This window comes from Carassius carassius, chromosome 6 (genome assembly GCF_963082965.1).
Source record: "Carassius carassius chromosome 6, fCarCar2.1, whole genome shotgun sequence".
Taxonomy (NCBI): Eukaryota; Metazoa; Chordata; class Actinopteri; order Cypriniformes; family Cyprinidae; genus Carassius; species Carassius carassius.
This window is the reverse complement of record NC_081760.1, coordinates 41,285,367-41,312,866: the sequence shown is the minus strand read 5'-3', so window position 1 is coordinate 41,312,866 and position 27,500 is coordinate 41,285,367. Positions and strand designations below refer to the sequence as shown.

The 27,500-nt window shown below is 46.5% G+C and overlaps 2 protein-coding genes and 1 long non-coding RNA gene across 3 annotated transcripts in view; all 3 read left to right on the top strand.

The window, feature by feature from the left end:
* LOC132141775 (uncharacterized) overlaps positions 1-4,227 on the top strand; it is a 7,145-nt gene extending 2,918 nt beyond the window's left edge. Inside the window, exons 11-27 of the mRNA XM_059551434.1 lie at positions 1-192; positions 269-372; positions 462-571; positions 1,247-1,423; positions 1,515-1,546; positions 1,629-1,720; positions 1,864-1,886; positions 1,988-2,009; positions 2,129-2,156; positions 2,240-2,315; positions 2,457-2,615; positions 2,694-2,905; positions 2,992-3,080; positions 3,164-3,282; positions 3,384-3,560; positions 3,959-3,990; positions 4,068-4,227. The exon at positions 1-192 is cut by the window's left edge and continues 11 nt beyond it. Of these exons, the coding sequence (XP_059407417.1) occupies positions 1-192; positions 269-372; positions 462-571; positions 1,247-1,423; positions 1,515-1,546; positions 1,629-1,720; positions 1,864-1,886; positions 1,988-2,009; positions 2,129-2,156; positions 2,240-2,315; positions 2,457-2,615; positions 2,694-2,905; positions 2,992-3,080; positions 3,164-3,282; positions 3,384-3,560; positions 3,959-3,990; positions 4,068-4,227 (1,804 nt within the window). The remainder of the gene's footprint in view (positions 193-268; positions 373-461; positions 572-1,246; positions 1,424-1,514; positions 1,547-1,628; positions 1,721-1,863; positions 1,887-1,987; positions 2,010-2,128; positions 2,157-2,239; positions 2,316-2,456; positions 2,616-2,693; positions 2,906-2,991; positions 3,081-3,163; positions 3,283-3,383; positions 3,561-3,958; positions 3,991-4,067) is intronic.
* Positions 4,228-4,371: 144 nt separating this feature from the next.
* LOC132142922 (uncharacterized) lies at positions 4,372-4,816 on the top strand. Its single transcript, XR_009434119.1, has 4 exons — positions 4,372-4,395; positions 4,502-4,529; positions 4,610-4,682; positions 4,774-4,816. It is a non-coding gene; the product is annotated as an uncharacterized LOC132142922 (long non-coding RNA).
* A 3-nt stretch (positions 4,817-4,819) lies between these two features.
* The window catches only part of LOC132142921 (uncharacterized), a 41,207-nt gene continuing 18,526 nt past the window's right edge, over positions 4,820-27,500 (top strand). Inside the window, exons 1-27 of the mRNA XM_059553126.1 lie at positions 4,820-4,874; positions 9,135-9,331; positions 9,493-9,587; positions 9,674-9,786; positions 10,329-10,505; positions 10,590-10,621; positions 10,709-10,806; positions 10,970-10,992; positions 11,418-11,439; positions 11,664-11,691; positions 11,839-11,923; positions 12,030-12,176; positions 12,472-12,680; positions 13,136-13,239; positions 13,325-13,437; positions 13,526-13,681; positions 13,886-14,094; positions 14,245-14,330; positions 14,410-14,537; positions 14,830-14,955; positions 15,167-15,360; positions 15,701-15,789; positions 15,882-16,015; positions 16,114-16,232; positions 16,658-16,775; positions 16,855-17,070; positions 24,507-24,677. Coding sequence (XP_059409109.1) covers positions 9,207-9,331; positions 9,493-9,587; positions 9,674-9,786; positions 10,329-10,505; positions 10,590-10,621; positions 10,709-10,806; positions 10,970-10,992; positions 11,418-11,439; positions 11,664-11,691; positions 11,839-11,923; positions 12,030-12,176; positions 12,472-12,680; positions 13,136-13,239; positions 13,325-13,437; positions 13,526-13,681; positions 13,886-14,094; positions 14,245-14,330; positions 14,410-14,537; positions 14,830-14,955; positions 15,167-15,360; positions 15,701-15,789; positions 15,882-16,015; positions 16,114-16,232; positions 16,658-16,775; positions 16,855-17,070; positions 24,507-24,677 — 3,117 coding nt within the window. The 5' untranslated portion in view covers positions 4,820-4,874; positions 9,135-9,206. The remainder of the gene's footprint in view (positions 4,875-9,134; positions 9,332-9,492; positions 9,588-9,673; positions 9,787-10,328; positions 10,506-10,589; positions 10,622-10,708; positions 10,807-10,969; positions 10,993-11,417; positions 11,440-11,663; positions 11,692-11,838; positions 11,924-12,029; positions 12,177-12,471; positions 12,681-13,135; positions 13,240-13,324; positions 13,438-13,525; positions 13,682-13,885; positions 14,095-14,244; positions 14,331-14,409; positions 14,538-14,829; positions 14,956-15,166; positions 15,361-15,700; positions 15,790-15,881; positions 16,016-16,113; positions 16,233-16,657; positions 16,776-16,854; positions 17,071-24,506; positions 24,678-27,500) is intronic.

Here is a 27,500-nt window from a genome sequence, read left to right as displayed (position 1 = left end):
CCAGAGTTCCCCCTTCAGTGACATCCTGGACCAAATGGTTCATGACACCTTCACGATGAGCAACCTGCAGGACGGCTCTTTTGTAAGATTATGGTTCCAGATCAAGTTAAAGCCTCTTCTCTCCACACTGACTCCAGAATATCTCACGTGCCTCAGTCACAAAGAGTTCAGCTGCCAGACCTTCCAGATTCTGTACGTCCACTAACACATAAATGCTAACCCACTGAATGACCTCCACTCTCTCCTGACATTCATGATGTCCTTTCAGTGTTTCAGAACTCAGCGGCAACATGCTCCTGATGTCAAGAAAAGGTGTGCAGGACGTTTATCAGTATTTCATCTCATCCTTCCTGAGCCAACGGAATGTTTCAGGTACATCTATCCATCAGTTTATCCATCAGTTTATCCATCCGTCCGTCCGTCCATTCATCCATATAAACATGTTACCAACATGTTTTCAGGTGGCTGCCCAGCGGAGAACAGCAGCATCTGGGTTACTCTGAATCTTGGTGAATTTTCAGAGTTTGCAACATTGAGTGACATGTACCAGCTGAATCAAGACTTCAACGCTGTGAGTTAGCCACAATCCCACTGACAAGAACATAAAATACATTAAAACTTTATTGTCAACCCCAATAGATGAAAATTGTCATTGACCACACCACTGACATCAGACAAACATAACATTTAAAACAAATTCAAAAAGACGTATCGGCTCGTTCCACTTCAGTGTTTTAATTCAGATATCCAATTACTGCAGGTATGAATGAATTCTTACAGATGTTTCTCTCTGCCCGGGCATTGAATAGGTCTTCTAGAAGGCAATCAGACAAACTGATCATTTAAAGAATGAGTAGCATCTTTCAGAATGCACTCCAAACATCTGATTCAAGGTTCTCTGTGGCTAACCAATGACCTGGCTCTCTATATTGATGAACTTAGTGTATTTTTCGGTTTACAGTTCAAGTGCCCATACCAGGATGTTATATTATAGCTCAGCATACATTACACAAAGGACATGTAGACAGTCTTCAGAAGCTTCCGTATTAAAAACAGATGTTGTATACATTTCATAAAAATATCATTAGTATTATCCTGAAACTTGGCTTAGGATCTGTTAGTATACCAGGGTCCATCTGCTGCATTTCAGCTTTTTATTTTGTTTCTAAAACAAAGATTCAGCTCTATTCTCTGTTTAATGTGATTGATAACTGTATTTCTGTTTGTCTTTCTTTGTTTGTTTCAGATTGATGCTCTGGTGGTTCTCTCCCCCAGACAGACAGCTGAACTCATTGTTGAGGATTTTGCAGGTCTGCCACAGAAAAGCATCATCATAAACAAGGTTTTTGATCGCATCCTGGTTTCTCCTGAAGACCGTGGTCTGCTTGAGATGCTTGAATATCTCATCAAACTCGCTGGCCAGGTAAGAGCATCTATTCCAAAGACTGGAGAGTGCAGCACGTATGATCGCTTTGGGCTAAACTGAATTGTTTCTGGTTTTGTTTTGATGTCAGACGGGTCTGGAGTGCTCATCATACCAGCAGATGTAAGTAACACTTCAACACTGTTTCTATTAGTGTTTCTGAGCCCCTTCAGTCACAGGTTCTCATGATTTCTCTCTCTCTCAGCGTTCAGAGGCTGCAGGAGTCTGTGGTTCCTCCACACATGATGGAACCCATCAAGAACTACACGAGTCAGCTGGAACACATGGCCCCTCCTGGTACAGATACATGCATGAAACATAAAACACATTAAAATTATGGCAGAATAACTTAATGTCTTAGGCAAATTTAGTCTCTAAGTTGATTGACAAACACATTTTTGTATACTATGACTGAGATTTTACTATTGTGTCTTTAACAGGCTGTTTTGCTCCACCTGTTACGGTAAGAAACTCAAGTTTTAATCTCAAGAGTTGATATTTTCACAAACGTAAAAGAAAAGTACTTAATGAACTATTATTGATTTGTGGTCATGTGCTTTGCAGTGTATTTCAACACTGATCAATGGTAAGTTAAATATTGTAAATAAGCTGTAAAGTACTGTAGAGAAACAACATAATGCAATGTCAATTCAAATATATACTCCTGTCTGTTTTTTTTATATTTTCCTTCTTCTACTTTTACAGAAACCTGGATTTGTGATGGAATTAGGAGGTAGTGTTCATTGTGGACTTAATTGAAAATGATATTCATGTCAAGTAAATCAAAATAATGAGAATAGTATATGTGCCCCACAGTAATGAGAGTCTGCTGTCCGCTGCACTCGTGAGCCCCCCCTGTAGTGTGGACCTGCAGCAGTACGCTTGCTCTTCGGTAAGAAGACCATCAACAGAAAACTCATTTGATGTCGATGATTGTCTGGGAATCTGCGTTCCTCCAGATGTGCAGCAGTTTCTGGAATCAGCATAATATTTCCTGAACGTTGATGTCCACTGCTGAAATCTGTGTTTGTAGCTCACCGGCATCACTGCTGGAAACCTGGCTGGACTCCTGAAGTGTCAACTTTCCAGCAGCAGAAGTTACTCCAAGGAGATCTGGAAACTGCTTTTCACCAAAGCAAATGGTGTTCTGGACGGAGCCCTCGTCATCTTCTCCAGCGCAGCAGCAAATATGGTAAATGAGTCTTGTGCATCTGTCCTCTAGTGTTCACTGTTAGAATCTGACAGTAATTCCTCCTCATTACATCATCAGTCTCAGCCAATCAGAGGTGATGTCATGTCCCAAGTGCTGGATGTGGTTGGAGAGTTGAGACTGGAGCGCATCAGTCCTGACCAATGGACAGACCTCTCTTTCATCAGCATGTTGTTGGGTCAATATCTGAAGCCGTTTTTACCATTTGCGTCACCATCCCTACTGCTTTGCACCAGCAGCAAAAACCTCAGCTGCCAAACTTACCAGCACATGTAAGAAAAGATTTCCCCAACAATAGCTCAAGACTGTCATGAGCTGATAAGATGCTTGTTCAACATTATTTGCAATCATCTCTCAGTCTTTCAGAGGTCCCACTCGTCAATGAGGCTCAAGGAAGAGACATGGCGAACTTCTTCATTCTGCCCTTCCTGAGAAGAAACGCAACAGGTGAGGTGGCGATTCACAGATGTTTCGTATGAAGGTTCTGGAGTTCATGAAGATGATTTCACTGTGTGTGTTGTGTGTGTCAGATGCGGGCTGTGTATCGACTGCTAACAACAGTGTTGAGTGGCTTCAGAAGAACTTTGGCCCGTTCTCTCAGTTCATGTCTCTCACAGATCTGCTCTCCATCAACAGACTCTTTGATCCCGTAAGTCTCCACATCTTCACGTTTCTTCAAAGAAGACTGACAGAAATAACACCAACATCTTTACCCTTCACTGATTGTCTCTTGTTCATCTGTGTGTTTAGTTGGAGACCCTGAACAATCTCACTCCAGAGCAGATGGTCAGCCTGATGGTTGAGGATCTCCCTGGTCTTCCACCCAAGGATGTGGTCATCAGTCGAGTGTTTGATCATCTGCTGCTGTCCCCTGTGGAACGAAGACTTCCCGATGTTCTTGAGCTCCTGTATATCTTCTCCACAGAGGTGAGAGGTTTTTTAGAGATAAGGCTGGAGGTCTTCAGCAGTTTCTAGAACTGTGTATATATTAAGAAGTAGGAATTTGGCACGCTCATTTGACAGAGTCTTAACATTTATTTAGCCAAATGTGAGGTCTGTATCTCCAGTTCTGCAGTGGAAAGCTCACAATGTATATGATGTAGAAACACACTGCTCTATTGAATTACACCAGTACTTGTATAAATGTCATTAAATTGTTGATACTGCAAACAAACTATCTGTAATCATTATCATAGTGTCCTATTCAGCTTTTGATCATGCTTCTGTTATAATGTTTGTTCTGCTGTGCTAATCCCTGCCACTGCTGCTTACAGTGATATTCCTCTGAATGGAAACAAATGAGTTCTACTGGTTTTCTTTTCTAGAGTCCACTCAGCTGTCATACCAACATGATCATGTAAGTGTCTGTTTATTTCTAACCAGTTTCATTCACGAGCACATCTTCTTGACTCCCTGTGTTGTGCTGTGAATCAGCTTGTCGAGGCTGGAGCAGATCTTGAGCTCAGGAGCTGGTGATCTGGAGCCCGTCATCTGGGCCAGTGTTTATAGCTTCAGCAGCACAACTCCTGCAGGTCAGGGCATATCATCTGTCTCTCTGTCAGACGCTACAGTCTTATCACATGTTCCTCATTAATGCTGTTTTTTACTTTCTCACAGATTGCATTATCCCCCCACGGAATGAGGTGTGTCTGTTATTTAAAATCACTTTAATTTTTAAGGAATTAAACCACTTTAAGCCTGTTGTGTGCATTTAACACTGCTCTGTCTTTTCTTCTGCAGTGTCCCGTGACTCCATTCAACGGTATTGAGTAATTCCTGTTGATCTCGAAGAACTAAATCACTATCAGTTCTTGATCAGATGTGTGTGTAGTTGTGTGTTGATGTTTTCCTCTGTTTGTGTGTTTCAGAGACTCAGGTGTGCAGCGGCGTGGACAGGTGGCGTAAAGCTTTAATCACTTCTTCAATTTCTTGTTTAGTTTTTCCCAGCTCTGACTAACTGTGTCCTCTCTGTCCAGTTCTGCAGCACAGCAGTGTCCGCACAATGGACTGTTGTGTGGCTCGAGTATCGCCGAGCTGGCATGTGCCCCGGTAATCACACTATGTGTCTATGTGCCAGAACACGGCTCTATAATCAGGTGTAAACAGGGGTGTTCACGTGTGTGTGTGTGTGTGTGTTCAGGTGCTGAATGTGAGTCTGGAGGATTTGGTCTCCCTGCTGGACTGCTCCTGACCAGAGTCTCACACCTGCTGGACATCGCCCTCGAGCAGCTGTCCAAACAGGTACAGGACAGACGCTCTTCACATTCAGATTCAGATTCACACTGCAGCTGAAACTGAAACCATACACATGCTAACAATTTACAATAATGTCCATTAGTTAACTGTAGTTAATGTGTTACATTAACTTGTCAACGTTAGTTCATGGAATAATATTAAAAAGATAAAACATTGATTTAAAAATGTTTATGTTGAGATCAGTTTAAGATGAAGTAATTACCCTTTTCATTAATTGTTCTTGTTAACTAATATTAACAAATGAAACAAATGTTGATTGAATAAATTGTCACCTAAATGCCAAATCAACATTTTTGTTTAGTTTAACTTGAGGCAGTAAAATAACTAAAATTATCTGAAATAAATAAAATCTAAAACTTAAAGTCAAACTATAAAAGCTAGTATATCAATGAGACTAAAATGTACCGATCAGAATCAGTGTGTCAGTAGAAGTCATTGGTGTAAGTGTAAACAGCACGGACTGAAGTCTGAACTGTTGAGTGTGTGTGTGAGGATGCTGTCTGGAGTGAGAGTGATCTGTGCTGATCTTCTTCAGTCGGTGAGTGTGAGTGTGTGAGGATGCCGTCTGGAGTGAGAGTGATCTGTGCTGATCTTCTTCAGTCGGTGAGTGTGTGAGGATGCTGTGTGGAGTGAGAGTGATCTGTGCTGATCTTCTTAAGTCGGTGAGTGTGAGTGTGTGATGATGCTGTGTGGAGTGAGAGTGATCTGTGCTGATCTTCTTAAGTCGGTGAGTGTGAGTGTGTGATTATGCTGTGTGGAGTGAGAGTGATCTGTGCTGATCTTCTTCAGTCGGTGAGTGTGAGTGTGTGAGGATGCCGTCTGGAGTGAGAGTGATCTGTGCTGATCTTCTTCAGTCTGTGATTGTGAGTGTGTGTGGATGCCGTCTGGAGTGAGAGTGATCTGTGCTGATCTTCTTCAGTCGGTGAGTGTTAGTGTGTGAGGATGCTGTCTGGAGTGAGAGTGATCTGTGCTGATCTTCTTCAGTCGGTGAGTGTTAGTGTGCGATGATGCTGTCTGGAGTGAGAGTGATCTGTGCTGATCTTCAGTCGGTGAGTGTGAGTGTGTGATGATGCTGTCTGGAGTGAGAGTGATCTGTGCTGATCTTCTTCAGTCGGTGAGTGTGAGTGTGTGAGGATGCCGTCTGGAGTGAGAGTGATCTGTGCTGATCTTCTTCAGTCGGTGAGTGTGTGAGGATGCCGTCTGGAGTGAGAGTGATCTGTGCTGATCTTCTTCAGTCGGTAAGTGTGTGAGGATCCTGTCTGGAGTGAGAGTGATCTGTGCTGATCTTCTTCAGTCGGTGAGTGTGAGTGTGTGAGGATGCCGTCTGGAGTGAGAGTGATCTGTGCTGATCTTCTTCAGTCGGTGAGTGTGAGTGTGTGAGGATGCTGTGTGGAGTGAGAGTGATCTGTGCTGATCTTCAGTCGGTGAGTGAGTGAGGATGCTGTGTGGAGTGAGAGTGTTCTGTGCTGATCTTCTTCAGTCGGTGAGTGTGAGTGTGTGAGGATGCTGTCTGGAGTGAGAGTGATCTGTGCTGATCTTCTTCAGTCTGTGATTGTGAGTGTGTGGATGCTGTCTGGAGTGAGAGTAATCTGTGCTGATCTTCTTCAGTCGGTGAGTGTGAGTGTGTGAGGATGCCGTCTGGAGTGAGAGTGATCTGTGCTGATCTTCTTCAGTCGGTGAGTGTGAGTGTGTGAGGATGCCGTCTGGAGTGAGAGTGATCTGTGCTGATCTTCTTCAGTCGGTGAGTGTGAGTGTGTGTGGATGCTGTCTGGAGTGAGAGTGATCTGTGCTGATCTTCTTCAGTCGGTGAGTGTGAGTGTGTGAGGATGCTGTCTGGAGTGAGAGTGATCTGTGCTGATCTTCTTCAGTCGGTGAGTGTGAGTGTGTGAGGATGCTGTCTGGAGTGAGAGTGATCTGTGCTGATCTTCTTCAGTCGGTAAGTGTGTGAGGATGCTGTCTGGAGTGAGAGTGATCTGTGCTGATCTTCTTCAGTCGGTGAGTGTGAGTGTGTGAGGATGCTGTCTGGAGTGAGAGTGATCTGTGCTGATCTTCTTCAGTCGGTTAGTGTGTGATGATGCTGTCTGGAGTGAGAGTGATCTGTGCTGATCTTCTTCAGTCGGTGAGTGTGAGTGTGTGATGATGCTGTCTGGAGTGAGAGTGATCTGTGCTGATCTTCTTCAGTCGGTGAGTGTGAGTGTGTGAGGATGCCATCTGGAGTGAGAGTGATCTGTGCTGATCTTCTTCAGTCGGTGAGTGTGAGTGTGTGAGGATGCTGTGTGGAGTGAGAGTGATCTGTGCTGATCTTGTTCAGTCGGTGTGTGATGATGCTGTCTGGAGTGAGAGTGATCTGTGCTGATCTTCTTCAGTCGGTGAGTGTGAGGATGCTGTCTGGAGTGAGAGTGATCTGTGCTGATCTTCTTCAGTCAGTGAGTGTGAGTGTGTGAGGATGCCGTCTGGAGTGAGAGTGATCTGTGCTGATCTTCTTCAGTCAGTGAGTGTGAGTGTGTGAGGATGCCGTCTGGAGTGAGAGTGAACTGTGCTGATCTTCTTCAGTCGGTGAGTGTGTGAGGATGCTGTGTGGAGTGAGAGTGATCTGTGCTGATCTTCAGTCGGTGAGTGTGAGTGTGTGAGGATGCTGTCTGGAGTGAGAGGGATCTGTGCTGATCTTCTTCAGTCTGTGATTGTGAGTGTGTGTGGATGCCGTCTGGAGTGAGAGTGATCTGTGCTGATCTTCTTCAGTCAGTGAGTGTGAGTGTGTGAGGATGCCGTCTGGAGTGAGAGTGATCTGTGCTGATCTTCTTCAGTCGGTGAGTGTGAGTCTGTGAGGATGCCGTCTGGAGTGAGAGTGATCTGTGCTGATCTTCTTCAGTCGGTGAGTGTGAGTGTGTGAGGATGCCGTCTGGAGTGAGAGTGATCTGTGCTGATCTTCTTCAGTCGGTGAGTGTGAGTGTGTGATGATGCTGTGTGGCGTGAGAGTGATCTGTGTTGATCTTCTTCAGTCGGTGTGTGTGATGATGCTGTCTGGAGTGAGAGTGACCTGTGCTGATCTTCTTCGGTCGGTGAGTGTGTGATGATGCTGTCTGGAGTGAGAGTGATCTGTGCTGATCTTCTTCAGTCGGTGAGTGTGAGTGTGTGAGGATGCCGTCTGGAGTGAGAGTGATCTGTGCTGATCTTCTTCAGTCGGTGAGTGTGAGTGTGTGAGGATGCCGTCTGGAGTGAGAGTGAACTGTGCTGATCTTCTTCAGTCGGTGAGTGTGTGAGGATGCTGTGTGGAGTGAGAGTGATCTGTGATGATCTTCAGTTGGTGAGTGTGAGTGTGTGAGGATGCTGTCTGGAGTGAGAGGGATCTGTGCTGATCTTCTTCAGTCAGTGAGTGTGAGTGTGTGAGGATGCCGTCTGGAGTGAGAGTGAACTGTGCTGATCTTCTTCAGTCGGTGAGTGTGTGAGGATGCTGTGTGGAGTGAGAGTGATCTGTGCTGATCTTCAGTTGGTGAGTGTGAGTGTGTGAGGATGCTGTCTGGAGTGAGAGGGATCTGTGCTGATCTTCTTCAGTCTGTGATTGTGAGTGTGTGTGGATGCCGTCTGGAGTGAGAGTGATCTGTGCTGATCTTCTTCAGTCAGTGAGTGTGAGTGTGTGAGGATGCCGTCTGGAGTGAGAGTGATCTGTGCTGATCTTCTTCAGTCGGTGAGTGTGAGTCTGTGAGGATGCCGTCTGGAGTGAGAGTGATCTGTGCTGATCTTCTTCAGTCGGTGAGTGTGAGTGTGTGAGGATGCCGTCTGGAGTGAGAGTGATCTGTGCTGATCTTCTTCAGTCGGTGAGTGTGAGTGTGTGATGATGCTGTGTGGCGTGAGAGTGATCTGTGTTGATCTTCTTCAGTCGGTGTGTGTGATGATGCTGTCTGGAGTGAGAGTGACCTGTGCTGATCTTCTTCGGTCGGTGAGTGTGTGATGATGCTGTCTGGAGTGAGAGTGATCTGTGCTGATCTTCTTCAGTCGGTGAGTGTGAGTGTGTGAGGATGCCGTCTGGAGTGAGAGTGATCTGTGCTGATCTTCTTCAGTCGGTGAGTGTGAGTGTGTGAGGATGCTGTCTGAAGTGAGAGTGATCTGTGCTGATCTTCTTCAGTCGGTGAGTGTGAGTGTGTGAGGATGCTGTGTGGAGTGAGAGTGATCTGTGCTGATCTTCTTCAGTCGGTGTGTGTGATGATGCTCTGTGGAGTGAGAGTGATCTGTGCTGATCTTCTTCAGTCGGTGTGGGGCAGCAGCCGCTCGGTTCCTGTGGTTCTGGATGTCCTGAGGGAGCTGCGGCTGGACAGACTGATGAACGAGAGAACTGCTGCGTTATGGATGGACAAACACCTGCGAGTGTTCCTGCCGAGAGCGTCCAGAACCTTCCTGCAGTGTCTGCGCAGCAAGAACTTCAGCTGCCAGAGCTTCCACACAGTGTAAACAGCCCAGATCTCCCTCTCTTTCTGTTTAAATATTTAAAAAATGTCTAAAAAACTGAAGAAAGTAGTGTTTTCTGGATCAGAGCATCAGTGAATTAGATTAGATTTGCAGTCTATGTGTTGTGATATTGACGTGTGTGTGTGTGTGTGTGGTGAAGGGTTGGAGCGTTCGATGCAGGGTTTTCCCATATGGATGAGATTCAGCGCCAGATAACCGTGTCAGACTTCATTGTGCCGTTCCTCTCGAGAGCAGGTATTGATCAGACGCTCCTCTGTGTATCTGTCCAGGTCAGATCAGCTCATCAATAACACTGTACTGCTGTGTGTGTGTGTGTTCAGGTGCGGCGTGTGTGTCCAGTAACAGCTCTCAGTGGCTCATCAGTAACTTCGGCCAGTTCTCTGCCCTCATTCCTCTGAATCAGCTGATCTCGCTCAACCCACAGTTCAACCCGGTACATGTTTACTCTGCATTCCTCAGTATTTGAGCTTTCACGTCAGACCTCTAAACACCCGTAAAACACCAGTTTCCTGAGAAGCAACTGAGTTAGATACTAAGCATAAAGTGTTATATTGATGTGGGCGTGGCTCTCGGATTGGTATGTAGATCAGCATGAGCTTGCAGGGGCGGAGTTTAAGGAGGGGCTTGATTCTGTGGGCGTGGCTCTCCCAAAATGTTGGCAGATCTGAATGCAAGCTTCTAGTGGACTATAAGAAAGAGGCTGGGTTTGAGTGGATTAAACAATTTGAAAAATCTGTGGAAGATCGTTATGACATTCTGATTAAACAATACTGTATTTTTAATAAATGAAAGATTAAATGTTCAGAAAAGTAGGTGAATTTTCATTGAATGCCGACTTTAAAGCAAGAAGTAAGATTTAAATCAAGGTTCTCTCAAAACGCGATGCAATATCTTCCACAGTTTTGCTTCTCAAAGTATTTTACTAGAACACAGTGTTTTTGAGCTGTTTTAACTTGAAATCTGCTTGTGTTGCAGATGAGCAGCCTGCTCTATCTGTCTCCAGAGCAGCTGGTCGGGCTGATGTTTGACGACGTCCCTGGTCTTCCAGAGAAAAGTGTGGTCATCAATGCCGTGTTCGATCACCTGACGGCGTCTCCACAGACAGAGAGGATCGTCTCCATGCTTCCCATCATGGTGGCTTCATCAAAGACAGTAAGATAGTTTCTCAGGTCACTTCTGCATCTGTTTCTCATTGCTGTCGCACTGTTAACACCTGGTTGTGTTTCTCTCTGACAGAGGAACGTCTCCTGCGCATCATATCAGATCATGTGAGTGTCATCATATACTGAATGTGCTTCATGTGCTGAACCTCAAAGTCTCGTGCTTACGCATCTGTTTGTCTGTGTGTTCGCTAGCTTCCACCGTCTGGATCATCTGATGGTCAGCGTGTCGGTGGATCTGGAGTCTGTGATTCTGAGGGGTAGATCAGCTCTTCTTCAGAACGTGCCGCAGGGTGAGACAAGAGCACTTTCACTATCATGAGACATTTGATTTTAGTCACAAGTTAGTCACAAATCTGAATTCAGTTCCCTGTTGTGTTAGTATGTATCAGACCACACACACACACACACACACACACACACACTCACACTCATAAGTGTGTCTCTCTGTCTCAGGTTGTGTGAGCTCCAGCAGACCGGTGAGTGTTGAAGGTGCTCTGAGTGCTTAACTCTGTTGATTGTGCACTTGTACTGTACTTCAAATCTTAAAAGTCTATTAAAAAAAACTGTACTTTAAGAGAGACATTTTCATGATTTCTTGCTTAAATACACCTTTAAACTTGTAATTTGTAAACAACCTTTCAGTCCCTTTAAAAGTGCATTTCAAAACATTATGGTTTAATAATCTTGTCATGTTTTAAAGAAGTGCACTTATTTTGATGTATTGACTAACATACTAAAGCACTTGTAAAGCACTTGATTATAATTTTGTGTTATATAATATAACTAGTTGCAACTTTTTCATTACAAAAGCATTTAAATGCATGATATTATTTGCATAAGTATTATGTTTAAAAGTATGCTGATGATTTAAGCTCACGTGTGTCTGTTCTGTGTTCTTCAGTGTGGCGTCACACCAGTGAACGGTTAGTGATCATCTGTGATTGATTAGTTTGGTTCTGTCTGTAGTCATGTGCTATGTGAGCTGACTCTCTCTCTCTCTGTCTCTCTCTCTCTCTCTCTCTCTCTGTCTCTCTCTCTCTCTCTCTGTCTGTCTCTCTCTCTCTCTCTCTCTCTCTGTCTCTCTCTCTCTCTCTCTCTCTCTGTCTCTCTCTCTCTCTCTGTCTGTCTCTCTCTCTCTCTCTCTCAGAATCCACAGTGTGCGGGAGCATCAACAGGTGTGAGCCTTCAGATGACTTTTGAACTCAAACAGACATACTTTCATATGATTATTTGATGAAACAGTCAGTGGAGTATCTGTGCTCTGATTGGTGGTTTGAAGTGTCTGTCATCCTCATAAGAGAGTGTGTGTGTGTGTGTTCCAGCTCTGTTGTGTCGGCGTATCTCGGCTCGTCTCATGACGGCGGTCGGCTCTGTGAATTCAGCATCACACAGTACGCTTGTGCAGAGGTACTTGAAACACACCGTACACAGACGTGTGAACACACACACACACACACACACACACACCCTGTCTCTGTATGCATGTGTTTAGTGTGTGTGTGTGTGTGTTCAGTTGACAGCTCTGAGCTCACAGGACCTGGCGACGGTGCTGTCCTGCGGTCTCAACAGGAATGAGAGCGTGTCTGAGGAGACGTGGAAGCTCTTCACACAGAAGGTCAACCCTGTGCTGGGTCCAGCGCTCGACCTGCTCACACACACGGTACACACACACACACACACTCCTCTCTGTTCACTGGAGTCCAGGCTACGTCTCCTTCAGTCCACAAACACTGAAAACACATCTTTTTCTCTGCGCTTTGGCCTTTAGTCAACACTTTTGAAAATGTCAGAAAACTCTGAATTCATATCATAAAGATGTTTGAGATGTTCATAGCTTGTCTGTGGAGAATGACAACAGTAAAATTAACAAATAAATTAATAACGTATTAAAAACAAAGTCAAACTAAATCAGTAAATTAAAGCAAATAATTACCAACTGTGTGCGTCTCTGTCAGAGGCTGAATAAGTCCCGCCCCGCAGTCTCATTCTTGAATGTGATTGGAGAAGTCACTCTGAGCTCCTTCAGCTCCACCAATCTGAGAGATGATTCGTTCGTCCAGCGCTGGTTTGACTCCAGGCTCCGCCCATTTTTACCCTATGCCTCTGAGATGTTCCTGTCCTGTCTGTCCACCAGAGACTTCAGCTGTGACACATACAGGAGCGTGTGAGTTACACACACACACACACACACACACTCTCTCTCTCTCTCTCACTCTCTCACACACACACACACACTCTCACTTTCTCACACACACACACACACACACACTCTCTCTCACTCTCTCTCTCTCACACACACACACACACACACACACTCGGAGAGGTGGTACAAAAAGGAAAGTACTATTTCAAAAATTGCATGTACAGTACTTACATCTATATTTGTGTACTACATAGTATTTTATTTTTAACAAAAATAAAAAAAATAAATAGGCTCACATTCACAACTGTAACACAAAACGGGCAACAGCAAAACTTTAATGTTGACAAGTCTGATTACTAATAAGCCAGCGAGAGTCTTCTCTCTCTTTCACACACACACACACACACACACACACACACACACACACACGTACACACACACACAGTCATGTTGATGAGGTTTGGTCTCTCTCACAGTGTCAGGAGCTTCAGTCAGAGTTTTGACGTCATGTCCACCGTTACACAAGCTAACGTCTACGTTGACTTCATCAAAGTCTTCCTCTCTCAGAACAGCACTGCAGGTTGGACACACACACACACACACACACACACACACAGGAATGTGTGATGAAGACACTTAGTTGTGACGTGTTGCTCTGTGTTTAGGGTGTGTGAACGTCTCTCAGAGCAGCTCTGATTGGCTGATCAGCAGCTTCGGACGTTTCTCTGTTTTCACCACAGTCACTGACCTGCAGACGCTCAACCCCAGCTTCAATGTGGTACAAACACACACACTTACACTTACAGTTACACACTTACTTGGCATGTACAGATTTGTGTGTTGATGTGTTCTCTGTGTGTGTACAGTTGGACACTCTGAGTCTGTTGAGCCTGAGGCAGTTAGTGGAGGTGTCCAGCTCTCCTGGAGTCCTGTCCAGCGCTGCGGTGGTTAATAATCTGCTGCTCTACGTGCCAGACGCTCGATTCACAGAGTTCTTCTCATCCCTCTCCGCTACGCTACAGGTGACACACACACACACACACACACACACTATTCGTCAGCATAGATACTCTCAGCCAGTCACAGCTCAGATGCTCTGCTCTTCTCTCTGATTGGTTGCATGTGGTGTATCTGTGTTCTGATTGGCCGTCTGAGGCGTCTCTGTGTTCTGATTGGCCGTCTGAGGCGTCTCTGTGTTCTGATTGGCTGTGGTGTGTGTCTGTCAGGTGCAGGGCGTGGTTCTCCCGTCCCCTGTGCAGCAGGCGGTTCTGCAGCAGGTGTTTGACAGGGCCAATCTGACCACATCATCAGATGCTGATCTGCAGATCTGGATCCTGAACATACTGCCATCCTTCATAGCCAACATCACCGTCCAGCATGTGACGTCCTACTTCAGCATTGTCCAGCAGAGACCCTGTCCCATCAGCCAGCAGGGGTAAGACTCTCTCTCTCTCTCTCTCTCTCTCTCTCTCTCTCTCTCTCTCTCTCTCTCTCTCTCTTACACACACACACACACACACACACACTCTCTCTCTCTCACATACACACACCTCGTCTGCGTGCTCACTGATGTTTGCTCTTCCAGGGTGCAGTTGTTGAACTCGTCCAGCTCCTCCTTCCAGCCGGAGACACAGGATCAGATCTACCAGCTGATTCTCGGCTCTCTCACAGGTGTCCATCCGTCCATCCATCCATCCATACTTGTATTCATCCCTCCATCCACTTACCCAGCATCCCTCTGTCTCCACAGGCCCCGCCACACTGCGCTGCTATGGTAACCAGAGCTACTACGCTTTCCTGACCTCCTCCTTCATGAGTTTCCAGTTCCCCGATCTGACCACCTTCCTGTCGCTGATGCCTGCGGGCCGCATGTCAGAGGTCAGAGTCTCATCCGCCTCCATCCGCCCATCACTGATTAGATACACTGATTGAGTTATAATAGCTGAAGGTTAAGGTCATTTCTTTAAATCAGTGGTTCTCAACCAGGGGTCCACATGGGAGCTAGAAGACGACCCTAACTGTTTATAGATTATAATTAGAGGGTAACCTCGGACAGTGGGGGTCTAAAAGAACCATTGCTTTAGAGAAAAAACATTTTAAAATGTGCACCACATCACTGAACACACCTTTAACTCTTCATATTGTGCGCTGTGCTGGTTTCTCTTCGCAGCTGATGGAGTCAGTGTCTCCAGCGGAGGTCAGCAGTCTCCTCAACCGCCCCAACACTGTGGACGATGTTACCCAAATCTGCCGGTTTTTCAGAATTTACCCAAAGACGCCACAGTACTTACAAACGGTACGGACATCTGTCACCATATACGAATGTAATGACTCTCTAGATTTAAACCTGATGATATCTGGTTCTGAAAACCTTCTATTAAGCACTTGTAACGATTATCAGCTTATGAATTATTCTCCTTTACTGTGAAACAGTCAAAGCAGCTCCGGTTTTCAGTGCTAACTGTGAAGAGTCCTAAATGAAGAAACCCTCTCTGTGTGTCCCGCAGGAGCCGCTGTTGCCCGTGGGTTTGGCCCGGCAGGTGTTTTCCTGTGTCTGGCCACAGGTTCTGAAGCTGGACGTCCAGTCTGAGGTCAATCAGTGGTTTGATCATCGACTGGTTCAGTACCTGCCTCTCCTCACCTCACAGTTCATCGCTCCAGACGTCATGCTAAACACCTCCTGTCTCTCCTTCAAGAAGTTGTGAGTAGCAGGTTTTCTCCATCACATTGTTGTGTAGAGATATCAGAGAAATTCTGGAGAGATTTCGCAAACAAAAAAAGGTCCATTTATTATGTTAGCGACATACTGTATGAAGCACAGCTCCCTCAGAAGTGCCTTTCACAGAGCTCTGGTTAGTGTGACCGTAGACATCGTTCTTCACTTTGGGTAAAATGTTTTGAAACAAAGTCCAAATTAACTTCATTTTGACCTGATTGTGTTTATTCTTCATTTTGCTAGAATCTCATCAAGGCTCAACACTAGCTGCTCAGTGCAGTTCTCTTCTAAAGACTGATGACAGATTCTGTGTTTCTCTGTTCAGTGTTTCAGTGATGGCTCAATACAACTACACTTCAGCAGAGGTTTCTCAGAGTGACATCTACAACACCATCCTGATGTACCTCAACACCTGTGAGTCAGTGATCGACTGTGTGAGGGATTCTGATGTCCAGTCATCTGAGGGTTTGTCTGACAGTGAGCTGTGTCTGTCTTTGTGTTCTCAGCTTCAGATTCAACTCCTACATGCTATAACCCCTCCAACCCGGATCTCAACTCCACCGCCTGGTTCACAGACTACATCTCCGTCTTCTTGAGCTTCGTCACACTGCATGACCTCCGCCAGTTTGGCTCCATTAAGGTGTGTCAACACACTCCGATCTGTTTTCTGTCATCTGTATCCGTTCACACTAAACAAAATAGTTCATCTTCACCCTCAAAAACGTGTTTGTTTTTCAGCCGTTCCTCATGAATCTGGAGAACCTGCAGCTCTTTGGTCAGATCAGCGTTCCTGCTGACGTGATGGATTACTATGTGACTCTGCTGTTCGATACGAATCCGTCCTTCAGCGCCTACTAGTGAGAGACACCAGCAACACTCAATGATCCACCTTAATCACATCTTACTCAAACACACTCCTGATGCCATATAGAATCTTTCAGTGAACAGTTCTTAATAGAACCATCGTTTCTTAGTATCAAGAATATTTTAAGAACCCCTTTTTCATTTTAAAAAATCTTTTGTGTAATGGAAAGTTTCCATGAAAGGTTCTTCATGGAACAGACAATGTTAATAGAGTCATTTAAATCCAGCATGAGCCACTCATTAATCAAACGAAGGCTAGTTTAATCTCACATTACACACTTATTTATAATACTATCATTTGAAACTCCCCTGAGAAGGTTGGTCTGGCTTGATGGTTTTGTCCACATGTCTGTTGAAGCATCTGAACTATAGATCAGTTTAGAGGAGCCAAGCCTGCTCAGTGTTTGCTTGTGTTCAGTCTTCCTCAGAAGTTCCTCTGCTTGGCTCCTGCGAGCTCCTTCCTTCAGCTGAGTCCAGAGCAGCTGAAGATCATATCATCCAGCATCCATCAGAACTGCACAGATGTTCTCCCTGATGTATGTACTACAGAGTGTGTGTGTTTGTGTGTGTGTTTACGTCAGCAAAAGTGATCTAGACGTGTGTGTGTGTGTGCAGGTGTCTGCGGCTCTGGCCAGTAACGCAGTGAATCTGACGGTGAACACCATCTTGGCTCTGGGTCAGTCGTCCACAGGTTTGAGCACGGCTCAGATCAGCGGCGCTGGAGGAAGTGTGCTGCTCAACACGCTCTCTGTGCTCAGTCTCGTTCAGGGCTGGAACCTCGATCAGGCCATGATGATTGTCCAAACCCTGCTGTCGTCTGGAGTTTACCAGGTACACACCACCAACACCGATTCAACCCCATTCACCTTACGAGTCTCTGAGTGATGTTTCATTCCTGAATCAATCAGTGGTGTTAAATGAATGGGTTGAATCAAAGATTCATTAAATCATAAATACTTTATGTTCCTGAATGAATCAGTGGTGTTGAATAAACCTGTGATTCAGTGACTCACTCACACTTTATTTAGCTTAAAATGTTCATTTAAACACTTTTTTTTTTAGATTTGTAACATTTAATAACATTCCCACAAAAAAATATTAATTATATTCAGCCAATATATTGAACTGCTAATGGCTCTATCAAAACAAAAAGAATAATGAATAAGCCTTTGCTACCTCAATATGATTCCTCAGATTTGATCGTGAACATGTACCCGATGAACATCACTAATGAAGGAGAAATGTGTGTGCTAGATGTGTGAAAACTCTCTGGTTCTCACTCCAAAAACGCACATTTCCACTTCTGTTACCATGTTTATTGTGCATAAGATAAAATACAATTGTAAGGAGTTAAAAGTTCATTTTTAAGCTAATCAATTAACAGTACAAGTAACCAATTTAAATTATTCTTGAATAAAGTACAACCCCCCCAAATAATACTCAAGTAATCAAGAGAAATTACTCCAGTATTTGACACATCTGCTCACAGTAATCTCTGCCAGTTCAGGTACAGTAGGAAACTGTTAGCGACGGTTATTATCAGAGCATCAGTCGATGAAGGGTTAAGATGTAAACACTGGTTTGACAATGAAATGATGTTGATAAGAGAGTAGCTCACGTGTGCGAGTGATAAGATCAGGTCAGCAGTGCGGTCAGTCATGAAGGATCTGTTGAACTGTCTGAATGGTGATGAGATCGCAGCATTTAGTCTGAGAATGTGAGTACAGAACAACACGTCCGGTGTGTGAGTAAAGAACAACACGTCTGGTGTGTGAGTAAAGAACAACACGTCTGGTGTGTGAGTAAAGAAACAACACGTCTGGTGTGTGAGTACAGAACAACACGTCCGGTGTGTGAGTACAGAACAACACGTCTGGTGTGTGAGTACAGAACAACACGTCCGGTGTGTGAGTAGAGAACAACACGTACGGTGTGTGAGTACAGAACAACACGTCCGGTCTGTGAGTACAGAACAACACGTCCGGTGTGTGAGTACAGAACAACACGTCCGGTGTGTGAGTACAGAACAACACGTCCGGTGTGTGAGTACAGAAAAACACGTCTGGTGTGTGAGTAAAGAACAACACGTCCGGTGTGTGAGTACAGAACAACACGTCCGGTGTGTGAGTACAGAACAACACGTCCGGTGTGTGAGTACAGAACAACACGTCCGGTGTGTGAGTACAGAACAACACGTCCGGTGTGTGAGTACAGAACAACACGTCCGGTGTGTGAGTACAGAACAACACGTCCGGTGTGTGAGTAAAGAACAACACGTCCGGTGTGTGAGTACAGAACAACACGTCCGGTGTGTGAGTACAGAACAACACGTCCGGTGTGTGAGTAAAGAACAACACGTCTGGTGTGTGAGTAAAGAACAACACGTCTGGTGTGTGAGTAAAGAACAACACGTCTGGTGTGTGAGTACAGAACAACACGTCCGGTGTGTGAGTAAAGAACAACACGTCCGGTGTGTGAGTAGAGAACAACACGTCCGGTGTGTGAGTAGAGAAAAAAACGTCCGGTGTGTAAATACAGAACCACACCGTCCGGTGTGTGAGTACAGAACAACACGTCTGGTGTGTGAGTAGAGAACAACACGTCTGGTGTGTGAGTAGAGAACAACACGTCCGGTGTGTGAGTAAAGAACAACACGTTTGCTGTGTGAGTACAGAACAACACGTCTGATGTGTGAGTAAAGAACAACACGTCTGGTGTGTGAGTAGAGAACAACACGTCCGGTGTGTGAGTACAGAACAACACGTCCGGTGTGTGCGTAAAGAACAACACGTCTGGTGTGTGAGTAGAGAACAACACGTCTGGTGTGTGAGTAGAGAACAACACGTCCGGTGTGTGAGTAAAGAACAACACGTTTGCTGTGTGAGTACAGAACAACACGTCTGATGTGTGAGTAAAGAACAACACGTCTGGTGTGTGAGTACAGAACAACACGTTTGCTGTGTGAGTACAGAACAACACGTCTGGTGTGTGAGTAAAGAACAACACGTCCGGTGTGTGAGTAGAGAACAACACGTCCGGTGTGTGAGTAAAGAACAACACGTTTGCTGTGTGAGTACAGAACAACACGTCTGATGTGTGAGTATAGAACAACACGTCTGGTGTGTGAGTACATAACAACACGTCCGGTGTGTGAGTACAGAACAACACGTCTGGTGTGTGCGTAAAGGAACAACACGTCTGGTGTGTGAGTACAGAACAACACGTCTGGTGTGTGCTTAAAGGAACAACACGTCCGGTGTGTGAGTATAGAACAACACGTCTGGTGTGTGCGTAAAGAACAACACGTCTGGTGTGTGAGTACAGAACAACACTTCTGGTGTGTGAGTACAGAACAACACGTCCGGTGTGTGAGTACAGAACAACACGTCCGGTGTGTGCGTAAAGGAACAACACGTCTGGTGTGTGCGTAAAGGATCAACACGGAACAACACATCTGGTGTGTGCGTAAAGGAACAACACGTCTGGTGTGTGAGTAAAGAACAACACGTCCGGTGTGTGAGTAAAGAACAACACGTCTGGTGTGTGAGTACAGAACAACACGTCTGGTGTGTGAGTAAAGAACAACACGTCTGGTGTGTGAGTAAAGAACAACACGTCTGGTGTGTGAGTACAGAACAACAAGTCTGGTGTGTGAGTAAAGAACAACACGTCTGGTGTGTGAGTAAAGAACAACACGTCTGGTGTGTGAGTACAGAACAACAAGTCTGGTGTGTGAGTAAAGAACAACACGTCTGGTGTGTGAGTACAGAACAACACGTCTGGTGTGTGAGTAAAGAACAACACGTCTGGTGTGTGAGTACAGAACAACACGTCTGGTGTGTGAGTACAGAACAACACGTCCGGTGTGTGCGTAAAGGAACAACACGTCTGGTGTGTGCGTAAAGAACAACACGTCTGGTGTGTGAGTAAAGAACAACACGTCTGGTGTGTGAGTAAAGAACAACACGTCTGGTGTGTGAGTACAGAACAACACGTCTGGTGTGTGAGTACAGAACAACACGTCTGGTGTGTGAGTAAAGAACAACATGCCCGGTGTGTGAGTAGAGAACAACACGTCTGGTGTGTGAGTACAGAACAACACGTCTGATGTGTGAGTAAAGAACAACACGTCTGGTGTGTGAGTAAAGAACAACACGTCTGGTGTGTGAGTACAGAACAACACGTCTGATGTGTGCGTAAAGAACAACAGGTCTGGTGTGTGAGTACAGAACAACACGTCTGGTGTGTGAGTACAGAACAACACGTTTGGTGTGTGCGTAAAGAACAACACGTCCGGTGTGTGAGTACAGAACAACAAGTCTGGTGTGTGCGTACAGAACAACAAGTCTGGTGTGTGAGTACAGAACAACAAGTCTGGTGTGTGAGTACAGAACAGCACGTCTGGTGTGTGAGTAAAGAACAGCACGTCTGGTGTGTGCGTACAGAACAACACGTCTGGTGTGTGAGTAGAGAACAACACGTCTGGTGTGTGCGTACAGAACAACACGTCTGGTGTGTGAGTAGAGAACAACACGTCTGGTGTGTGAGTAGAGAACAACACGTCCGGTGTGTGAGTAGAGAACAACACGTCCGGTGTTTGAGTAAAGAACAACACGTCTGGTGTGTGAGTAAAGAAAAACACGTCTGGTGTGTGAGTACAGGACAACACGTCTGGTGTGTGAGTACAGAACAACACGTCTGGTGTGTGAGTACAGAACAACACGCCTGGTGTGTGAGTAGAGAACAACACGTTCAGTGTGTGAGTAGAGAACAACACGTCTGGTGTGTGCGTACAGAACAACACGTCCGGTGTGTGAGTAGAGAACAACACGTCCGGTGTGTGAGTACAGAACAACACGTCTGGTGTGTGAGTAAAGAACAACACGTCTGGTGTGAGAGTACACAACACGTCTGGTGTGTGAGTACAGAACAACACGTCTGGTGTGTGAGTAGAGAACAAAACGTCTGGTGTGTGCGTACAGAACAACACGTCTGGTGTGTGAGTAAAGAACAACTCGTCTGAGTAAAGAACAACACGTCTGGTGTGTGCGTACAGAACAACATGTCCGGTGTGTGAGTACAGAACAACACGTCCGGTGTGTGAGTACAGAACAACACGTCCGGTGTGTGAGTATAGAACAACACGTCTGGTGTGTGAGTAAAGAACAACACGTCTGGTGTGTGAGTAAAGAACAACACGTCTGGTGTGTGAGTAAAGAACAACACGTCTGGTGTGTGAGTAAAGAACAACTCGTCTGAGTAAAGAACAACACGTCTGGTGTGTGCGTACAGAACAACACGTCCGGTGTGTGAGTAAAGAACAACACGTCTGGTGTGTGAGTAAAGAACAACTCGTCTGAGTAAAGAACAACACGTCTGGTGTGTGCGTACAGAACAACACGTCCGGTGTGTGAGTACAGAACAACACGTCCGGTATGTGAGTACACAACAGCACGTCCGGTGTGTGAGTATAGAACAACACGTCCGGTGTGTGAGTAAAGAACAACACGTCTGGTGTGTGAGTAAAGAACAACACGTCTGGTGTGTGAGTACAGAACAACACCTCCGGTGTGTGAGTAGAGAACAACACGTCTGGTGTGTGAGTAAAGAACAACACGTCTGGTTTGTGAGTACAGAACAACACGTCCGGTATGTGAGTACACAACAGCACGTCCGGTGTGTGAGTATAGAACAACACGTCCGGTGTGTGAGTAAAGAACAACACGTCTGGTGTGTGAGTACAGAACAACACGTCTGGTGTGTGAGTACAGAACAACACCTCCGGTGTGTGAGTAGAGAACAACACGTCTGGTGTGTGAGTAAAGAACAACACGTCTGGTTTGTGAGTAAAGAACAACACGTCTGGTGTGTGAGTAGAGAACAACACGTTCAGTGTGTGAGTAGAGAACAACACGTCTGGTGTGTGCGTACAGAACAACACGTCCGGTGTGTGAGTAGAGAACAACACGTCCGGTGTGTGAGTACAGAACAACACGTCTGGTGTGTGAGTAAAGAACAACACGTCTGGTGTGAGAGTACACAACACGTCTGGTGTGTGAGTACAGAACAACACGTCTGGTGTGTGAGTAGAGAACAAAACGTCTGGTGTGTGCGTACAGAACAACACGTCTGGTGTGTGAGTAAAGAACAACTCGTCTGAGTAAAGAACAACACGTCTGGTGTGTGCGTACAGAACAACATGTCCGGTGTGTGAGTACAGAACAACACGTCCGGTGTGTGAGTACAGAACAACACGTCCGGTGTGTGAGTATAGAACAACACGTCTGGTGTGTGAGTAAAGAACAACACGTCTGGTGTGTGAGTAAAGAACAACACATCTGGTGTGTGAGTAAAGAACAACACGTCTGGTGTATGAGTAAAGAACAACTCGTCTGAGTAAAGAACAACACGTCTGGTGTGTGCGTACAGAACAACACGTCCGGTGTGTGAGTACAGAACAACACGTCCGGTATGTGAGTACACAACAGCACGTCCGGTGTGTGAGTATAGAACAACACGTCCGGTGTGTGAGTAAAGAACAACACGTCTGGTGTGTGAGTAAAGAACAACACGTCTGGTGTGTGAGTACAGAACAACACCTCCGGTGTGTGAGTAGAGAACAACACGTCTGGTGTGTGAGTAAAGAACAACACGTCTGGTTTGTGAGTACAGAACAACACGTCCGGTATGTGAGTACACAACAGCACGTCCGGTGTGTGAGTATAGAACAACACGTCCGGTGTGTGAGTAAAGAACAACACGTCTGGTGTGTGAGTACAGAACAACACGTCTGGTGTGTGAGTACAGAACAACACCTCCGGTGTGTGAGTAGAGAACAACACGTCTGGTGTGTGAGTAAAGAACAACACGTCTGGTTTGTGAGTAAAGAACAACACGTCTGGTTTGTGAGTAAAGAACAACACGTCTGGTGTGTGAGTAAAGAACAACACGTCTGGTGTGTGAGTAAAGAACAACATGTCTGGTGTGTGAGTAAAGAACAACACGTCTGGTGTGTGAGTAAAGAACAACACGTCTGGTGTGTGAGTAAAGAACAACACGTCTGGTGTGTGAGTAAAGAACAACACGTCTGGTGTGTGAGTAAAGAACAACACGTCTGATGTGTGAGTAAAGAACAACACGTCCGGTGTGTGAGTAAAGAACAACACGTCCGGTGTGTGAGTACAGAACAACACGCCCGGTGTGTGAGTACAGAACAACACATCTGGTGTGTGCGTAAAGGAACAACAAGTCTGGTGTGTGAGTACAGAACAAAACGTCTGGTGTGTGCGTACAGAACAACACGTCTGGTGTGTGAGTAAAGAACAACTCGTCTGAGTAAAGAACAACACGTCTGGTGTGTGCGTACAGAACAACATGTCCGGTGTGTGAGTACAGAACAACACGTCCGGTGTGTGAGTACAGAACAACACGTCCGGTGTGTGAGTATAGAACAACACGTCTGGTGTGTGAGTAAAGAACAACACGTCTGGTGTGTGAGTAAAGAACAACTCGTCTGAGTAAAGAACAACTCGTCTGAGTAAAGAACAACACGTCTGGTGTGTGCGTACAGAACAACACGTCCGGTGTGTGAGTACAGAACAACACGTCCGGTGTGTGAGTACAGAACAACACGTCTGGTGTGTGAGTACAGAACAACACGTCCGGTGTGTGAGTACAGAACAACACCTCCGGTGTGTGAGTAGAGAACAACACGTCTGGTGTGTGAGTAAAGAACAACACGTCTGGTGTGGGAGTAAAGAACAACACGTCTGGTGTGTGTCAGGGTCAACGCTCCTCCGGTGAGGCCTTTATTTATGATGGGGTGCTGTAGGCCTTCTAATCAAATAAAAAGCAAAATACAATTAAAGCAGCAATTGATGTCATAAAATCTTTACTTTGGTTTATGAAAATACAAGGAGCTCTAAAAGATTTGCTTTTCGGAGATCGGACCATCTATTAATGTTAAATCCACAAATAAAATGTAAAGGTTTCACCTGCATCTGTTAATTTTAATTTAATGTTAAAAAAAAAGAACTTTAATAATGTTTTTTAGTTCTAACACAAGTTACAAATAATGTGTCATTTCTGCACAAGAGAGAGACTTGGTGTTGTTTCAAAATAAAATATATATCGGCATCAGTATTGGCTAAAATTATTTGAAAAACATCGGCATGTCGGATATCGGCAAATATTTAATATTGTGTATTGCTGAAAACTGTGTGTCATATAATGTTTGATGTATTAACACACGTGTGTGTCTGTGACAGATTACTAATGCAGCCAGTCTGCAGAACTTGGGATCGCTGATCATCGGTGTTCAAACATCAATCTTCAGAGTAATCTCAGGAAATATCTTCCTTGAGGCAATGAAATCTGAAGTGTTCATGACTAATGTCCTCAGCGCACCTGAGATCGTCCAGCAGACCATCGTCAGCCAGGTGACCCTCGCTCACATTCACACGCCTCTGCTTCGGCTCAGCTCGTCTCCAGACGTCTGTCTCTCTGCTTCAGCTCAGCTCGTCTCCTGACATCTGTCTCTCTGCTTCGGCTCAGCTCGTCTCCTGATGTCTGTCTCTCTGCTTTGGCTCATCACGTCTCCTGACGTCTGTCTCTCTGCTTCGGCTCAGCTCGTCTCCTGAAGTCTGTCTCTCTGCTTCGGCTCAGCTCGTCTCCTGACGTCTGTCTCTCAGCTTCAGCTCAGCTCGTCTCCTGACGTCTGTCTCTCTGCTTTGGCTCAGCTCGTCTCCTGACATCTCTCTGCTTTGGCTCAGCTCAGCTCGTCTCCTGACATCTGTCTCTATGCTTCGGCTCAGCTCGTCTCCTGACATCTCTCTGCTTCGGCTCAGCTCGTCTCCTGACATCTGTCTCTCTGCTTTGGCTTAGCTCGTCTCCTGACATCTGTCTCTCTGCTTCGGCTCAGCTCGTCTCCTGAAGTCTGTCTCTCTGCTTCGGTTCAGCTCGTCTCCTGACGTCCGTCTCTCTGCTTCGGCTCAGCTCGTCTCCTGACATCTGTCTCTCTGCTTCGGCTCAGCTCGTCTCCTGACGTCTGTCTCTCTGCTTCGGCTCAGCTCGTCTCCTGACATCTGTCTCTCTGCTTCGGCTCAGCTCGTCTCCTGACGTCTCTCTGCTTCGGCTCAGCTCGTCTCCTGACGTCTCTCTGCTTCAGCTCAGCTCGTCTCCTGAAGTCTGTCTCTCTGCTTCGGTTCAGCTCGTCTCCTGACGTCCGTCTCTCTGCTTCGGCTCAGCTCGTCTCCGGATGTCTGTCTCTCTGCTTTGGCTCAGCTCAGCTCGTCTCCTGACGTCTGTCTCGCTGTTTTGGCTCAGCTCGTCTCCTGACGTCTGTCTCTCTGCTTCGGCTCAGCTCGTCTCCTGACGTCTGTCTCTCTGCTTCGGCTCAGCTCCTCTCCTGACGTCTGTCTCTCTGCTTTGGCTCAGCTCGTCTCCTGACGTCTGTATCTCTGCTTTGGCTCAGCCCATCTCCTGACGTCTGTCTCTCTGCTTCGGCTCATCACGTCTCCTGACGTCTGTCTCTCTGCTTCGGCTCAGCTCGTCTCCTGACGTCTTTCTCTCTGCTTCGGCTCAGCTCCTCTCCTGACGTCTGTCTCTCTGCTTCGGCTCAGCTCGTCTCCTGACGTCTGTCTCTCTGCTTTGGCTCAGCTCGTCTCCTGATGTCTGTCTCTCTGCTTTGGCTCAGCTCGTCTCCTGACGTCTGTTTCTCTGCTTTGGCTCAGCTCGTCCTCTGACGTCTCTCTGCTTCGGCTCAGCTCGTCTCCTGACGTCTGTCTCTCTGCTTCGGCTCATCACGTCTCCTGACATCTGTTTCTCTGCTTTGGCTCAGCTCGTCTCCTGATGTCTGTCTCTCTGCTTTGGCTCAGCTCGTCTCCTGACGTCTGTCTCTCTGCTTCGGCTCATCACGTCTCCTGACGTCTGTCTCTCTGCTTCGGCTCAGCTCGTCTCCTGACGTCTTTCTCTCTGCTTCGGCTCAGCTCGTCTCCTGACGTCTGTCTCTCTGCTTCGGCTCAGCTCGTCTCCTGACGTCTGTCTCTCTGCTTTGGCTCAGCTCGTCTCCTGATGTCTGTCTCTCTGCTTTGGCTCAGCTCGTCTCCTGACGTCTGTTTCTCTGCTTTGGCTCAGCTCGTCCTCTGACGTCTCTCTGCTTCGGCTCAGCTCGTCTCCTGACGTCTGTCTCTCTGCTTCGGCTCATCACGTCTCCTGACATCTGTTTCTCTGCTTTGGCTCAGCTCGTCTCCTGATGTCTGTCTCTCTGCTTTGGCTCAGCTCGTCTCCTGACGTCTGTCTCTCTGCTTTGGCTCAGCTCGTCTCCTGATGTCTGTCTCTCTGCTTTGGCTCAGCTCATCTCCTGACGTCTGTCTCTCTGCTTTGGCTCAGCTCGTCTCCTGACGTCTGTCTCTCTGCTTCGGCTCAGCTCGTCTCCTGATGTCTGTCTCTCTGCTTTGGCTCAGCTCGTCTCCTGACGTCTGTATCTCTGCTTTGGCTCAGCTCGTCTCCTGACATCTGTCTCTCTGCTTTGGCTCAGCTCGTCTCCTGACTTCTCTCTGCTTCGGCTAAGCTCGTCTCCTGACGTCTGTCTCTCTGCTTCGGCTCAGCTCGTCTCCTGATGTCTGTCTCTCTGCTTTGGCTCAGCTAGTCTCCTGACGTCTGTCTCTCTGCTTTGGCTCAGCTCGTCTCCTGATGTCTGTCTCTCTGCTTTGGCTCAGCTCGTCTCCTGACGTCTGTCTCTCTGCTTTGGCTCAGCTCGTCTCCTGACGTCTGTCTCTCTGCTTTGGCTCAGCTCGTCTTCTGACGTCTGTCTCTCTGCTTTGGCTCAGCTCGTCTCCTGACGTCTGTCTCTCTGCTTTGGCTCAGCTCGTCTCCTGATGTCTGTCTCTCTGCTTTGGCTCAGCTCGTCTCCTGATGTCTGTCTCTCTGCTTTGGCTCAGCTTGTCTCCTGACGTCTCTCTGCTTCGGCTCATCATGTCTCCTGACGTCTGTCTCTCTGCCTCGGCTCAGCTCGTCTCCTGACGTCTGTCTCTCTGCTTTGGCTCAGCTCATCTCCTGACGTCTGTCTCTCTGCTTTGGCTCAGCTCGTCTCCTGACGTCTGTCTCTCTGCTTCGGCTCAGCTCGTCTCCTGACGTCTGTCTCTCTGCTTCGGCTCAGCTCGTCTCCTGACGTCTGTCTCTCTGCTTCGGCTCAGCTCGTCTCCTGACGTCTGTCTCTCTGCTTCGGCTCAGCCCGTCTCCTGACGTCTGTCTCTCTGCTT